Source organism: Bicyclus anynana, chromosome 11 (assembly GCF_947172395.1).
Source record: "Bicyclus anynana chromosome 11, ilBicAnyn1.1, whole genome shotgun sequence".
Taxonomy (NCBI): domain Eukaryota; kingdom Metazoa; phylum Arthropoda; class Insecta; order Lepidoptera; family Nymphalidae; genus Bicyclus; species Bicyclus anynana.
The window spans coordinates 12,029,919-12,047,401 of NC_069093.1; the positions used below are offsets into that span (position 1 = coordinate 12,029,919).

The 17,483-nt window shown below is 36.2% G+C and overlaps 1 protein-coding gene across 1 annotated transcript; it reads left to right on the forward strand.

Moving 5' to 3' along the window:
• The first annotated feature begins 2,745 nt into the window (after positions 1-2,745).
• LOC112051506 (uncharacterized) lies at positions 2,746-13,888 on the forward strand. Its single transcript, XM_024090174.2, has 4 exons — positions 2,746-2,905; positions 8,870-8,990; positions 10,236-10,335; positions 11,818-13,888. Exons 1-4 carry the CDS (start codon positions 2,864-2,866, stop codon positions 11,933-11,935), a joined length of 381 nt encoding a protein of 126 aa, XP_023945942.1. The 5' UTR covers positions 2,746-2,863; the 3' UTR covers positions 11,936-13,888.
• Positions 13,889-17,483: the final 3,595 nt, after the last annotated feature.

Consider the following 17,483-nt stretch of genomic DNA (forward strand, 5'->3'; position numbering starts at 1 on the left):
AGTATTGATGTAAAAATTATTCTTGGTTTTCTATACAATATGTTTTGTTAGTTCTAAATACTTGCGAGATAACTTACGAGAGACTATTATATGACCTATATCATTTAGGTGGGATAAGGGAAAGGAGATGATGATGACAGTGGCGTAGTTAGGTAACCAAGTGTCATAGTGCAAATAAAAAAATGGGGCCCCAATTACTATCTAAACTGGTTAGGTTTTATCAAGTAAAATATTCATCAGCTCTTTTTCCCTTTTGAAATTTTGTAAGTTTAGTTCGATAGCGATTTTCTGGTAAAGATTCAGGGCCCCAGCTTGAGGGATTGGGGGCATTGTACCGCCTAGCCCCTGGGTAGTTACGCCATTATGATGATGACGAAAACACGAAATAGGATAGGCGATAGCCCTAAAAGAAGTGTAGCTTGTGTTATTGGTAAGAATAAGATATAGTGGGGACTAAGATAGCTAATGAAAAATATAGTTATGTCACTAACCAGTTCTTTATTTTAATTGTACGAGTAATATGAATTTCTATTTATTTATAGGTACATATATATTTTCTGCAGTCATTAAGAAATATATATATAATGTTGTGATATATATATTTAACAACATTATAAATTTAATATAAATTATTTAGTTTAATTGTTAATTAATTATTTTGTTAAAAACAATTTGCTTATTTTAATTTAATTCATTTGAATTTGTTTATATATTTTTTTTATATTAGCTGTGGCGTCACACGGGTCTTAGCTGAAAATCAACGCCATGTATTATACTTGTACGTAGTGCACGGCATATGCTGAGCTGTACACCCTTTCTTTTTAAGGGTTACAGACAGACAGTCTTTAGGGTAGGATACTGTTTGTAACTTTTTAATCTGAATAAATTTATTTTCTTTCTTTCACTACGCCACCCAGTAATTTTACTTCCATTGCAAATAGATGCTAATGGCAGTAAAGCATCCACTTTACTTCCATTAGAATCTATTTATTATGGAGATTGTTCAGGGTGCGGATTCCAATAATACGACATTACTTTGTCCCTAGATTATCGATTCCCAAAGTGTTCCAGGACCACAGAGGTCTATAGAAGACTCGGCGGGGGTCTAAGATGACGTGACATAAAAATTGGGGTCCATGAATTCGCATTTTATGTCGAGTTTTGGGTAGAAATTTAGCAGGGGGTCCACCGGAAAAAGTTAAATTATAAAGTGGTCTAAATATGAAAAAAAATTGGGAACTTCTGGATTAGATGGTCCAATGATATCCATTATAGCTTGAAAATTTCGTTCGTAATACTCCCGATGGATGGCCCGCGTTGGCCGGGGGCGTGTAGCGATGAATGAAAAACCCACGACTGATGCACCTCACTTACCCGAACACCCGCGCAGTTTCCCCCACCCCCCTGAATTTGCCAGAACTAGTGTTTTTAGAGATCATAAAGTACTTAGCTCGAGTTTTGGGTTGAGCTGCCAACTACCACCCCGCATTAGTAATGTGATGGGTCTAAGACCCTCAGAGAGATCAGAATCAGACTTTCTTTTGAGTGTATGAATATGCTTCCGTAAAAACAATACAAAACACGGCTGGCGCAAAATGTAATTTACACTATACCTGCTTCGTATAGCGTCGCTCATAAATCGGACTGATAAAGCCGAAAACGAGTCATCAACCTTGCGCTAGTGGGTTTTTATTGACTGTACGAACTTGAGTAAGTATTTAAAAATAGTTAACAACGTAAACAGCTCGGACACGTAACCTATAAAGTCGGATTGCATTGTATTGAGTGAATACGGTCGGCTTGTTGGCTGCCTGAACCCGTTGAGCAAGTTTGATGTCATTCTCAAAGATAGAGGGTAAACGCTTCCCGTAGAGACACCATAATGACACTTCTTTCGGAGACATTGTAACCAGGTTAAGGACGAAGTTATATCATTATCGGTCTTTGATACAATTGTGTTAACGAATTCAGACATACTGTGCAACTAAATATAGACTACAGCCAGTGGTGTGCATAAGGTTGTCGATCAGGGTATGCACTAGTAAGAAAAACTAACCAAACTGGACAAACCTTCATATAATAAGCATTAAGGAAACAACTCTTAGGGTATGTAAGGGTATTAAAGTACTTTAATGCATGTATGAAGTGCACGCCACTGAATACAGCACTCTTGAAGCTTGACAGCTTGAAGCAGTCAGGATCAACTGCTTTAGCCAATAATTTCATCACAGCTAAACTTCTTACCCAATCCTGAAGTCTACATACATTTTGACGGCCTCCGTGGCGCAGTGGTGTGCGCGGTGGATTTACAAGACGGAGGTCCTTTGTTCGATCCCCAGCTGGACCGATTGAGATTTTCTTAATTGGTCCAGGTCAGGCTGGTGGAAGGCATCGGTTGTGGCTAGTTACCATCTAATCTAATAAAATCTAATCTACCGACAAAGACGTACCGCCAAGCACTATTTAGCGTTCTGGTACGATGTCGTGTAGAAACCGAAAGGAGTGTGCATGGCATACTACTCCTAACAAGTTAGCCCGCTTCCATCTTAGACTGCACCATCACTTACCATCAGGTGAGATTGTAGTCAAGGGCTAACTTGTAGAGAATAATAAATAAAAAAGCCTATAATGCCTGATAATATCCACAATTCCGAAGCATGTCTTCAATGCTCAAAGTCTCTCAAAATGCCCAAAATCGTGGCCCCTCGAGCTGTGATGTCATACTACGCTTCGTCATTCGCTTGGTCGCGTTCGATTTCGTTACTCGACTCGCGCAGTGGAGTGACAGTCTACGCCGCGCCCATACAAAGCCGCTCGTGTCCGTGTGTAAACAAACTTGTGGATTTACGAAATACCAGACAAAATGGCAATCAGCAGATTATCTATCATCAAGTTTTTGGAACTGGTGAGTTTGTGAATTTAAATCCTGATATATGATTCTCGCGAATGAAAGTATTTTAATGATCGACTGGATGAAAATTGCTGTGTGCAGGGCCTACGTGATTTCTTGGAGATTGATTGTTTTTGTTTACATTTTGTAAAGTACCTAATTGAGTTTTTTAGAAATTGTTAAGTCGTGATAGAAAACAAACAATTTTTAACTATTATGTTAATACATATTTGTATTTTGTGACAAAGTACCAACATATATCAAGGTGCGTATTTTAATTTGACTTCGTGATGATGCAAGTCGCAAGTCTGGATTTTTCGCAATGCTGTGGGTACTTACTTGTATATGTATAAACAGATTTTCTAGAAAATCTTAATGAACTTATTTATATCTTGATTATTTTTTGCGTAAGCTGGATTTTTATTAATCCCCGAGGTAAAAAAAGAGTTATAAGTTTAACGTGACGTAACGACCTCATAGCTTTTGCCAATAAGCTGATTATGATGCGGTTTTCTTAAAGGTGTCGGTGATGTCAAAGGTGATATGATCGAGATGGTTTTTATTTATGACCCTATAAGCCAATCCAAAAATATCATCGTTTAGTTTGGAAGGAAATAATTTGATATGGGTAAAAGTTTTGGGGTATTTTCAATATTACTATTTATAACTAGTATTTTCTAAAATAATAGATAGTATTAATAGTGCCTACGTGGTTATTAGATAATAATAAATCTACCAGTATTTGTGAGGAAATGTATTTCCCAAAAAGGTGGAAATTTTCCGTCCGTATTACGTACTTATGTCACTTGCTTGTGTTCGTCGATGTCTATTAAATAATTGGCCAGAAATACATACCTTAATAAGGATATACTTAACTGTATTAATATTCTTAAGGATAACCAATTTTATAAATAGAAACTTCCTACCTACTCCTACTAGAAGGTTCAAAAAACTCGACTACAGCTATACAAACTGCGGTAGATACCTAGGTTTTTCGTGGTTTTACTCATCATCATATCAGCCGATGGACGTCCACTGCAGGACATAGGCCTTTTGTAGGGACTTTCAAACATCACGATATTGAGCCACCTGCATCTAGCGAGTCCCTGCGACTCGCTTGATGTCGTCAGTCCACCTGGTGGGGGGTCGGCCAATACTGCGCTTACTAGTGCGGGGTCGCCATTTCAGCACTTTGGGACCCCAACGTCTATCGGCTCTTCGAACTATGTGCCCCGCCCATTGCCACTTTAGCTTCGCAACTCGTTGATTTATGGTTAGTTGTGGTTTTACTCACATTGACTGAAATATGTAATGGCAAATTACCTAAGTACGAGTAGGTACAACTATAATATTAATAATGCTTTATTCTGTAGTTTTAAACAATCAAACCCCAAGGTCTAATGGCCGCAATACATAAGGTTCCTATCTAGTACCTACCTTACTTACATAACGTGTTTTTTTTATTCTTTACAAGTTAGCCCTTGACTACAATCTCACCTGATGGTAAGTGATGATGCAATCTGAGATGGCAGCGAGCTAACTTGTTAGGAGTAGGATGAAAATCCACACCCCTTTCGGTTTATACACGACATCGTACTGGAACGCTAAATCGCTTGGCGGTACGTCTTTGTCGGTAGGGTGGTAATTAGCCACGGCCGAAGCCTCCCACCAGCCAGACCTGGAGCAATTAAGAAAACCTCAATTGGCCCAGCTGGGGATCGAACCCAGGACCTCCGTCTTGTAAATCCACCGCGCATACCACTGCGCCACGGAGACCGTCAAAACAATATTACGTTTTAATAATATATTATTTTGTAATTAAAATTACATACATATTTTAATTTTATACATTGAAAATAAACCGTTTATTATTATAATAAACTATTCGTTTATAAGAAGGGCTAGGCTTAAAACAAACCTACACATACCAAATGACTCATCCCTGTACAATAAAAAATAATGACTTCATGACTTCATTCTCCTACATTGTTCGTTGGTACGATTACATTATTATGACGCAGTAACGATTTTTCTTGACGATACGAGAACATTGGCCTTTTTTCTGCATCGTTTTAATTAGTAAAATAATAATATTTAAATCGATTGACCGAACATGAAATCAATAGCACTCAATAGGCTATTAAACATTTGAAGCATATCAGTAATCGGCATACGACAATGATAATTTTATACTATAGATCGGTTACGTCGAATACAATAACAATATTTTAAATAATTTTGAAATTCTTGACCTATTTTTCATGTGGTTTTTGCATGCTGATATTGTCTAGTTATAAAAACATGGTGACTTCCTCTTCTTCTTTTTTTATTTTTATTTTTCTTTACAAATTAGCCCTTGACTACAATCTCACCTGGTATGGTAAGTGATAATGCAATCTAAGATGGAAGCGGACTAACTTGTAAGGAGATGTATGAAAATCCACACCCTTTTGGTTTCTACACGACATCGTACCGGAACGCTAAATCGCTTGGCGGTAGGTACGTCTTTGTCGGTAGGGTGGTAACTAGCCACGGCCGAAGCCTCCCACTAGCCAGACCTGGACCAATTAAGAACACCTCAATTGGCCCAAATTTTTCTTTTCCTGGGCCTTTTTAGCACTTGGCTACTGAGGTTGGCCGTTGTACGTAGATCCATTAGGTGCTGGTCCCCACTGAAGTCACTTCAGCGAACCGAGCTCGCTCCAGAAACTTAAGAGGCCGCTCAAGCTTCAAGATCGCCTCATGAAGTGTGTTACTGGGGGGCCAACGTGTTCTACGCGTTGTTCAAAGACACCTCTGCATCTAAGCATAACGTGTATTTATCGGTGTCTCTTTTTCCTCCATGTATGCTCTGCACAGAGGACTGTCGGTTATACCTAGAACCGAAAAGTGCCCTGTAATCAATAGTATGGTTACTTATCCAACGGAACATGGTTAACTGAACGTAAAACAGATATCCGAAAGAAAAGGGAAATGAAAATGCTGGCATGTTCTAGCACTAATGTAGGTATTAGGTACCTACGCTACGAGTACCTCAATAAAAACTTATGTTCGTATTGTTCATGTCTACTCTCACATTCATTAATACCACAGTATACTCTGTTAATACTATCTAACACATTGCACCAAGCCTGTTCATATTTCGCGTCAAGGTTGGTGCGGTAAATTAATAAAAAAGAACTTCAGACCATATGTCTGTTCTCACATTCTTATGAGTTTTATACTGGTTGACAAGTGGTTAGCATAGTCAGCGGATCTTGAGTTCGAGTCCTAAATCGACTATGAAATATTATATTATTTACTAGCGGGTGGCGCGCGTCCGGCCTCCTTAATCCGGCCCCTTCGCAAAATCCGTTCTTAGCGAACGTTTACTATAAACCACCCTGCCAAATTTCATCCCTGTACCCTCGAAATTTTGTGATGATTAAAATTAAGAGATCTTATGGTTTCGCGGAGTAGAGAAGTTAGAGAACTACCTTGCCTCGGTCCTATGGTAATTGGTCTAAGAGTAGCGTGGATTTCAACAACATTGATAAAGCGTGGAGAGTCTAAGTTCAACCCCACTCCTAAAAAGAGAGATATTACAGAGAGATCAGTAGTGCTTAAGTCATTGAACTAAGCTAATCATTATGACGATCTGTTATTTTCCACTGCACATTTTGCTTCATTCTTGAACTTGACCCGCAGTAATTGGTAGATATTTTAGTTATAGAGCCGTGATAGCCGATATGACCTCTGCCTCCGATTCCGGCGTGGGTTCAAATCCGGGGCATGCACCTTAAACTTTTAAGTTGTGTGCATTTTAAGAAACTAAATATCACGTGTCTCAAACGTTGAAGGAAAAACATCATGAGGAATCCTGCATACCAGAGAATTTTCTTAATTATCTGCGTGTGTGAAGTCTGCCAATCCGTATTGGGCCAGCGTGGCCTAACCCCTCTCATTCTGAGAGGAGACTCGAGCTCAGCAGTGAAATGTTCAATAGAAATGACTCCAGTTTCTCTTTTAAATGAATGTGTATTGAGGACACGGTGTCCAATTAAAATGCAAAAGTCGTAGGTACTTAATGCTCGTGCGGAGGTCGTGGATGATCGTATGCCAAGGCTTACGTATATTACAGTGACCTCATACTCAATGTTTATTAGTACTTATTCAATCACTGCTATTTTTCTATGCTAAATGTTTGGAGAATTATTTAAAAATGTACCAAAATATTATTTATCCGGGCTTATTGAAATAAAGAAATAATTTTGAAGATTAAGAGGCTTGTTGTTAAAAGAGGCTAGTTCTTTTTACCCTAGAAAGGAACAGGCGTGCTCACGGCAGTGTTTCTAATTTTGGTTCTATCTTTCTATCTATTTAGAGTGTCGTGTTGGACAGAGACAGATTGAGACGAACTTGAAGGTCACACTGTTATCAAACAGCTTTATAGATTAGCGCAAAAGCGTTAGCGTTAGCATTTTCTATGGTTCGTGAGTCATCATCATCACTATCAGCCGATGGACGTCCACAGCTGGACATAGGCCTCTTCTCGGGCCGCCAGTCCAGTGGCTCTCTGTAACCCGGTTGATGTTCTCAGTACATCTAGCGGGGGGTCGGCCAATACTGCACTTTCATGTTTGCCTTGCTCTATCGCCCGCTGAGTGACTCTTAGCCTTCTGATGAAGTAAGAATCCCCATCCCATATTTAGCGACCAATTAGTCTCAGATCCATAGGGTATCACTGTCAACACGCACTTTTCGAAGACTTTCGTCTTCAGGCACTGCGGAATTTTAGTTTGTGAGTGTCACGGTATTATGACGGTAATTATGACGGTATGGTATTATCACGAAAAACCAAAAATGAATAATGTAATATGTACCGTCCAATGTAACTGTAGGTGATGTCATACTTTACGCGACCACAGTTGCAATATTTAATGCCTCAATGCGAGGTTATCGAGGCGATGGACCTTGTCTCAATTACTGGCTTACATCGACGATTTGAGAATGTTACTAGTAGTTATCACGCATTATGTAGGAAAACTATTTATTTACATTAATTACTTACAGTTATCGAAAATATTTAGTTTTTAAATGTTTTAGGTAAAAGCGGTAGACTCTTTAGATATAATTTCATGTAGGTATGTATGTATCATTGTTAGCCGTCATTGAAAAATACAAGTGATTAGCAATCACATATTTATGTTTAATCTCACGAATTCGGTGAAATTCATGATTAACTACATCACAACATTTTCAAACGAAATTTAATATCGATTCTGTTAGTCACAAGTATTTTTTTATGTACTCGTACAATCAATTAATAAAACCAAACTAGTCTGATTTAATAAATCCATCCTTTAAAAAGTCCTTTTGCAAAACCCTTATGATATCTGTCCATTTTATCTAAAGCTAAATAATGTTACCTCAGTAAGTGATACGAATTGAGTAAATGAAATGGTCGATGACGTCAAAAATCGAAATACGAAACAAGCTTACTGACTATTATCAGGGTACGAATAGCCGAGACAATATAAAATCGCTACAGATTTAAGAGCTCGTGGTAACTAGATCTAGGTTATAAATATTCCATTTGAAAGATTAATTATTGTTGTCGAAGAGATTGAGAGATGAGACCATAGCGGACAACAGCGGTTCACAAAAAACACTAGCTACACAGTGGCGAAGACGAGGTTTCCGATTTCTAACGTCGTCATTGGTGAGCTCCATCCAAAAACACGGGGGCATCAGGCCAAAACACTCCTTCTTCTTGTCTTGGTCCTAGTCTCAGAGGAGACGCCCTTAGGGAACCTTCTCCCATCTCGTCTGCCGTCGGGCCCCACCAGTCGATGCCTCTGCGCATGCTTTAAACCCCCGATGGCTCCGCTGAAGTCGTCCCACTAAGGGGAATAGGGCATTTATACAATCAGAAGAAAAACCATAGGGGGTCGCCGTATTGATTTATTGATATCTGATTTTGTTCTATCTAATTTCCAGGCGCTGACGTGTTCGTGTGTGGCTCTGCACTACCACAGCTACAATGGCGAGGCGGACATCGGCATGCTCGTCACCGGCACATATGTGGGCTTCCTCATTATATTCGCGGGGGCAGTTGCTGGTGAGCTATGATTGCATTCATTTAGTACAGTTAGTACAAGTAAGTGTCAGTAAGTGTCTCCACACTGACTTCTTTTCTGTAGTTTTCATTCATCTTTTATGGACTCACCTCTCACCTCGCGCCAATAACTACAGTGTACTCCATACGCCACTAAACGCCGCTTCTGGCTTTAGGTGGTGGCGTTTGTAGCATGGCTAATGCTTCCGGAAAATACGCAGCGATACTAAAAGATCTTACTAGATTGTATTTGTAGCATTGCTAATGCTTCCGCAAAATGTGCGGCGACACTAAAATATCTAACTAGACCAGAGATTTTGTACTTTCTTTTCTGGTCAAATAAATAAAGCAAATACTTTTACTAGAATGTGGTGCAACCACTAGCAGTTTCCGTGCTACCTTTAATGGAACACCTAATACAATTCTCAAATGGTTGAAATGTCTTTGCCTTGCCTGTTGTGCTTTATTGCATACCATTTACAATATTATTAGACAATATAATTTATGAAGTCGTGTTTATTTATTACAATTATGCATTTGTATGTTTGTCACATACCCTACAGTCATCCTCTGTCCTGAGTTTTACAATTCTGTAATATAGATAACACAGAATGGTATTGACTTTCTTTCCATGTATTTTGCTTTATATCTAGCTCTTTATATGATTAACGTTCATTTTAACCATTTCCTTCTTGTTGTTCATAATCTAACGTTATTGTGGCGAGCAATTTTTTTGCAGCAGTTGACTCATATCAAATTTCGTGTAGTACATGGAATAAGGGTCCGAATTCTGAAATATATCGATATCAAGTAATAAAAGTTAAGGATCCCTTATAAAACTTAATTTAAATATCACGTATTTTTCAAATTTTCCAAACGTCTAAAACGCTGTCGTTTTGTGACGTCACTAACTCACTTGATGTACTAAACGTAAAACTAATTGTTAAATATTTTTGTCAAACACTTCCGTATAAAGGCTATTTATTATTGTGACGTTTGAAACAGTTGAAATATAGACCGTCATGGCCAACATGCGTTTTGGCTCGTATTGTCAAAAACATATTTATAAACAAAAATTTTCATGTATACGTCTCAAAAAAATATGAAAAAAAATTCAATCTCTACAGCCTTTCTTGGTAAATACTGTTTACTGCTGTACGAACAATATATGACCATTTAAAAAAAGTGTCAACTAGCCTATTAATCACAGAATGCTGAGTGTTTACCGTTTACCTTCTCGACTTCCAGGTTACGTCATGCAGACACCGTCCCACCAACGCGTCGACATCTTCTATTCCCTCGTGGGTGTGGCCTTGTTCGTCGCCAGCGGAGCTGTCCTAATTGACAGGTATCAAAAACAGTATATAAAAAACTTTGATGACATCATATTGTGAGATATCTAAGATGTTTATGTTAATGGTGGTAATACATTGCTAGTGTAAACAATTATCGGTTTTATACGCTTAATTTTTCTGCATCATTTATATATATAAAATATGAATTGCTTTTCGTTAGTCCCGCTGAAACTCGAGAATGGCTGAACGGATTTATCTTATCTTGGTCTTGAAATGTTCGTGGAGGTATAGGTAAGGTTTAAAAGGTGAGAAAAAATTGGAATAATTGCCGTAAAAACCATGAAAATAACCCTTTCCTATTTCCCATACAAACGTTTAAGAGTCAAGGGGTAGGGTAGAGTAGGGGTAGGCTAGGGGTAGAGTAGTGTAGAGTAGGGATAAGGAAGAAGTGCACATAAGCCAAAGCGAAGCTTGACTGAGTCCGCTAGTCTATATACTAATATTATAAAGCTGAAGAGTTTGTTTGTTTGTTTGTTTGATTGAAAGCGCTAATCTCAGGAACTACTGGTCCGATTTGAAAAATTCTTTCAGTGTTAGATAGCCCATTTATCGAGAAAGGCTATAGGCTATATATTATCCCCATATTCCTACGGGAACAGGAACCACGCGGGTGAAACCGCGCGGCGTTAGCTAGTCATAAATAATTATCCACACACACCATTATAAATGCCAAAAGTATATTTGTCTGTTACCATTTCACAGCTGAACCTTTTGATGAAATTTGGTATAAAAATAAGTTGGATCTTGGGGAAAAACATTTTTATTCTAGATAAATCAATGGTTCACGAGATTTGCAAAAGAATTTCACGTGAACGGAGTCGAGAATGTCTACTAGTGGGTAGAGTAGATGTATCTAACACCTACTCTACCAACGTTATAATATTATTATCGTAAATTTTACCCATTAACAAAACTTGTCTATGATGAAATAGATCACTTTGATCTTTTTTTTGGTCTCTCACTATATTCAAAACTAATGGAAATCGATGTAAATCTTTCAATCCCTATTTCACCCAGTTCTGATTTAATTATTAATAAGAATCAATAAATAGCTATTTAGATTTTATGAGATCACGCCCTCATTCGCACGAGAGATTTATTTCCAGGCGTTAAAAAAAGCGTTCAAATATAGTGTAGAAGTTAAATGAAGGTCTATTTCCAACGCCCAATATTGAAAATGCAACACTGCTCGAAAAAAAGCGTCTTGTTTTAAAAACGCTGCCGTGTAAACATATACTTGGCAATACATTTGTTGTATTTGAACGCTTTTTTAATGTCCGTTAAAAAACTCTCGTGTGAATGGGGGTTAAAGAGAAAAGATTTTATTTAATTTGACAGAAATAAAATCTGGTTTTATAAGACTAGCATCGTTAAGATTAATTTTATTTGCTGCACTATTCAAGAAATTTATAGAAGTTACAGTAGTAGGTATAATATAATTAGGTATCAGTTCCCTGAATTATCATTGTTTTCAGATTCCAACACGCTTCGAAGTCTGATTATACTAACAAGAACCTGGCGAAGGCTTCGTTGTCGATCATCAATGGTGCTATTTTACTGGTAGATGCGGTGTTGACTCAACGCGGCGGATAGATGGCGCTATGTATAAGATTTTTAGAGATTTTTATAAAGCTTTTTTATATATAAATATTTTAGTAACACACATACGAATTACAAATGTACCCTAAATGACAGGAATAGTAATGAAGGCATTATTGCAGCAGTAGTGTACAATATTGTACCTATAATAGAATATATAATACATAAGTTGTTATAAAAATATGAATATTTTTATAACCACAAACATATACAAATTACAAAAAATATAAGCGTTAGTGCAGCAATAATATTCAATATTTGATATTTATAAAATAAAGCTTTCTAAATAAATACAAGTAAGAATTTTAGTAACACATAGAAATACATACGAATTATATAACCTAAATGGCAGGGAACAATAATAATTAATGTATTATCGCAGCAGTAGTGTACAAATTACAAAATGTCAACGACCATCATAACGTTAAATCTTAACTAATTAACTAAGTATTTGTATTTGATAATTACAAAATATTTACATTATATACCATTTTGTACGCTATTAATGTATCCAGAATGTTTATCTTTTTTGAGCAGGTGAATGTTATTCACTATCTATGGTCTCTATTGATAGCAATGATATTAATATTGGTATAGGAAATCGTGTCATCTGGATCATATGATGGAAAAATATACTATTATATTCATTTATTTATTGTTAAAATATTATTGTTAATCAGAATTTTATTAACATTCATACTTTTAAAAGGCTTTATATAATTTTATTTTCTTAGGGTAATATACTGCTTTGCCATTGAACTTGAATCGTTATTACAAAAATAATCATAATGTATTTTACAATAAATTTGTAAAACACTTCAAAGCACAAAATGCATTTTGCCACTTTGTTTTAAGGCAAAATTACTGCTACACGGGTATTAGAGTCTATACTTTATATTATCATTCCACTTCTTATTAATAAAAATTAAAGTTAAACTTCTTGTTAATCTTAAATATCTTTATTATAAGATTTTAGTAACACACACAAATACACAAACATATTTAATTCATAAACATTATTGTTGAAGTCAAAATCTATATTTTATTAATTTATCACCACAAGATGCTAAGCAAAAATTAATAATATATGATAGGCTAAGAATTTTGTTTTGTTACATTTTTTTATTTATTTTAAATATAAGTAAAACGTGCACAACCATGTTAAACAAATAAATTACCCACCAACAACCTCAATTTATGAAACTGGATGCATTTTATGATTACTTATACGCTTTTGTAGTACTGAATCTCTTAGACCGACTTTATAAATTATGCTGTTTCATTACTGAAAACCGCCGCATGGCGTGACATCGTGCGGGAAAAAGTCGTGAATGTGTGGTAGGTGTGTAGGGGTCGCGACCCTCAGTAATGAGGAACACGACGCGGAGAGAGAGAGAGATTACTGAAAAACCCAAAACAGCCAAAAAAGCGGTACCTACCATGCACAAAGTCCCCAACACAGATATATGACCCATTATTGTTAAGAAAGTTTAGATAATCGTCAAATATCGGGTAACAAAATTAACTGCATAAATTCTGAAAAATATAAAATGTAATTTTAGGGTTTTGTACCTATCTCGAAAAAAAATTTTTGTCCGTCCGCGTAGAATTAACAAATGTTCTATAAAACATACTTACACATTTTTCTACATGTATCTCTGTTAAATAAATAAATAATGCTATTTGATTGTAGTAGATCACAAACGAGAAAAAGTTTAAATTCAGCAAATATGTAGACATTATAAATGTATTTTGTTAAGTTTTTATACATGTCGCTGAAATAATTAAAATAACGTATAAGTTTATAACAGTGAAAGAACTTGAAAATTATGCACAATTTATTATTGACACAGAACTGTTACAATATGTATTTAAAATTAATGTATTTTTATAACTGGACGAAGTATTTTTGATCTGTTTTAATTTAAATAAACAATTTAATATTAATGTGAGTTTTCAATTCAATATAATATATATTAAGAGATGGTATTTTTGGAAGATGGTTTAGCTTTGGATGTAGTTGACAACCCAAACGACTTGTCTATAATCTATATTTATCTATCTACTGCACTACTGCACTGATTTTGAAAATTCTTTACAACTAGAAAGTCACGTTATGTCTGAGTGTATATTTTTTTATTTCCCGTATTTGGTAACGGGAATTACGTGGGGGGAAAAACGAGGCGTCGGCTACTGTAAAATCAAGGAACTTTCAGCACAGCTACAGCAGATGCTAGCGACAAGATTATTGGCTACGTAATTATGTCGCTACTTGATCGCTAACTATGGGCCTCGTAAGAAGACTCAGAGTCAAACAGCGAGCGATGGAACGAGCTATGTTAGGAGTATGTTTGCGTGATCGAATCAGAAATGAGGAGATCCGAAGTACCAAAGTCAGTGACATAGCTCAACGCTCATAGAGTTGCGAAGCTGAAGTGGCAATAGGCGGGGCACATAGTTCGAAGAGCCAATGGAAGTTGGGGTCCCAAAGTGCTGGAATGGCGACCCCGCACTAGAAAGTGCAGTGTTTGACGACATCAAATATGAGATGATGATGATAAATTATGTCGACCAATACTGGCAAAATAAAAAAGAATTGCTCTATCAAGTCGCGATGGGACGACAATTTCGATTTCGTCGCTGTTGGTTGACATTATGTATTAGTGTCGAAACATGTTGTTGACGCATCCTAGACGTTGTTTCACATACCAACGCACCTGTCCCGCCTGTCTGTACACCTATTAAAAACTCAGCCAAAACGTCTTCAAAAACAGAATATATATACCTACTAGTAAACGCAACAAAGAACTATCACCTATAACATAGCCTCAATCATCATCTTCCCTCGCGACCGTCGTACAGTTAAGACGTGTATTCTGTGTTCCGTTTGAATTAAATTATATACCTAGTAAATTCGACTCTGTCACGTTCGGCGCAAGTGTCATTATGCCTCGGCCAACCCAAGTGAACAAATTGTTGGAAAGTGCAATGGGATCGGCATCGGATTCTGAGCGCTCAGACGCAGTGCCCGAAGACTCAGTTTCTAAACAGCAACCGCGCACACAGCGTAAGCGACGCCGCTCAAATGAAATTGAATTCCAATTAAATGATTTCAGGGCAGAGATAAAATTTATGCTTGAAACCTTTATGGAAACGCAAAATAACAGATTAGTAGGCATCGAAACTCACCTCAAGGAGGTAAAATGCCAAAACGAGACCATACAATCAAGAAGTATTGATATTGAACAGTCTCTTAAATTCTTAACGGATGAGTTTAGATCATTGGAGAACAAAATTGCCACCATGGAAAACGAACGACGTTGTTTGTTGTTGCAACTGAGGCAACTCGAGGATAAATTTGAGAGCTGTGATAAAAAAAGCATAAAAACTTGTATAGAAGTTAGAAACGTACCTAAGCAACCCCACGAGACTAAAGAGGTACTATTCTCATATGTCGATAGCTTAAGCAAATACATCACTAAGTCGGAGTTAAACCATCTGGAAGTACGTGACGTGTATAGGCTGCCTAGTAAAAAATCGGACGCAAAGAGCTCGAGTCTCATTGTAGAACTAACAAACACACTACTAAAGGCTAAATTGTTAAACGCAACAAAAAAACATAGCCGAGAATTCTCTGATCAGTTAAATTCGTCAAACTTGGGACTAAAAGGTAGTAAACAACCGATCTACATATCCGAGCTATTAACACCTAAAACTAAAAGGCTACTTTTTCTGTCAAGAGATTTCGCAAAGTCATCACAATTTGCCTATTGCTGGACTACGAATGGTAATGTTTATTTACGCAAAAAAGATGGGGCTCCGTACATTCATGTTAAAAATGAAGAAGGTCTAAACGAAATTATTAGAAAAAACAGTGGTGAAAAGTGACTAGGTTGTGTCCATAATACGTTATTTTATATTGCTTATTTTTCATTTTATTGTGCCTGTTCCTTTAAATACTACTTAGTTATAATTTGTTTACACTGTGTGTCAACTTACATTTACAATTCACTTATGAAACTTACTACACACAACTACAAACCATCATATTACATGTTTTTATTCACAAGTATTTTCAACACTAAAAATCTGCTGAAATTCCCTGTGTGCTTATCATTCGTGCAAGGTAATTATAATATATATTACAGACGACGCCGTTGCAAGCGAGCCGCTACTACAATCTACCCGCAACTTCCAAAATATATTATTTATTTTCCATACACTATTTTCTATACCTGTAATATCTTATTGATTTTATTACTCATGATTTTCTTTTTTAACCAATCATTGTATCGCTCGTACCGTATTTTTATTGAACATTTTATCTCGCGTTTTTGTATATTTCAAACAATTATGGTGTACCTACTGCTGTGCATAGGTATGTCTATCACCTTAATTATAAAATTATACTTTCCGTCACATATTTTATCTTTTCATCACTTAAATGGATAACATAACTAAAATTATAGATAATTTAGACAATGTTAATTTGCACCAATCTTTTGTATGTAGTCCGGATAATTGCTCAAGTTACATGCAAAGTACAATAAATGACATGTTAATATTAGCGCAAAACATTCGTAGTATTCAGCAAAATATAGATGATTTTTTAATTTTTCTCGATAGAATTTCTATTGAACCCGACATTATAGTGCTGAGCGAATGTTGGCTAAGAAGCTGCCAATTTGTGCCACAAATTGATAATTACACTTCTTATACAACAACGAATTGTTACAATCAGAACGACGGTATAGTTATATATATTAAAAAATCTATTCAATCTGTAACACATGAACCTCATTTCTCAGACGCAAATTGCTTAATTACGACAATAAATAACTTATCAATAGTGTCTATTTATAGACCACCCTCTTTTAAAAACACGAATGCTTTTATTGAATCCCTGGACTATACACTCAAATCTTTAGAAAAAACTAGACATGTGGTTTTAATTGGTGATATAAATATTGATATTAAGTCCGATAGTGTTGATCGAAACTGTCATAAATATCTAAATTTGACATCATCTCATGGCCTATTACCTACTCATTCGTTCCCAACTCGACTTAATAACTGTCTTGACCACATCTTCTGTCGGTTTAACAAACCCTCGACTACGCTTGTAATTCAGAATTGTTTGACAGACCATGACACTATCCTAATATCCTTAAAAATGAGTTTCATAGAAAATAGGAATATAAGTAACCTACAAACTAAACTCAATTTCATTGGTATAAAAAATGATCTTTTAATTACAGATTTTCAACCAGTACTTGATACTCAAAATTGTATCATTGCCACTGATTTTCTTGTTTCTACTGTGTCTAATATCATAGCAAAAAATACTTCACAACGTATTACATCTAACCGTAAAATTCCACAAAAGCCATGGGTTACATCTGGTTTGTTACGTTGTTTAAAACATAGGGACAAATTACATATGAGTGTAAGGAAAAGTCCCGGCGATGAACTACTAAGAATAACTTATAAAAGGTACAGAAATTTTTGTACTAGTCTACTTAAAAAATTAAAACAACAACAT

Coding starts and splice junctions, on each gene's coding strand:
- LOC112051506 (XM_024090174.2), top strand. CDS start 2,864: ATGGCAATCAGCAGATTATCTATCATCAAGTTTTTGGAACTG. Junction 2,906..8,869: donor TCATCAAGTTTTTGGAACTG/GTGAGTTTGTGA, acceptor TCTAATTTCCAG/GCGCTGACGTGTTCGTGTGT. Junction 10,336..11,817: donor GGAGCTGTCCTAATTGACAG/GTATCAAAAACA, acceptor CATTGTTTTCAG/ATTCCAACACGCTTCGAAGT.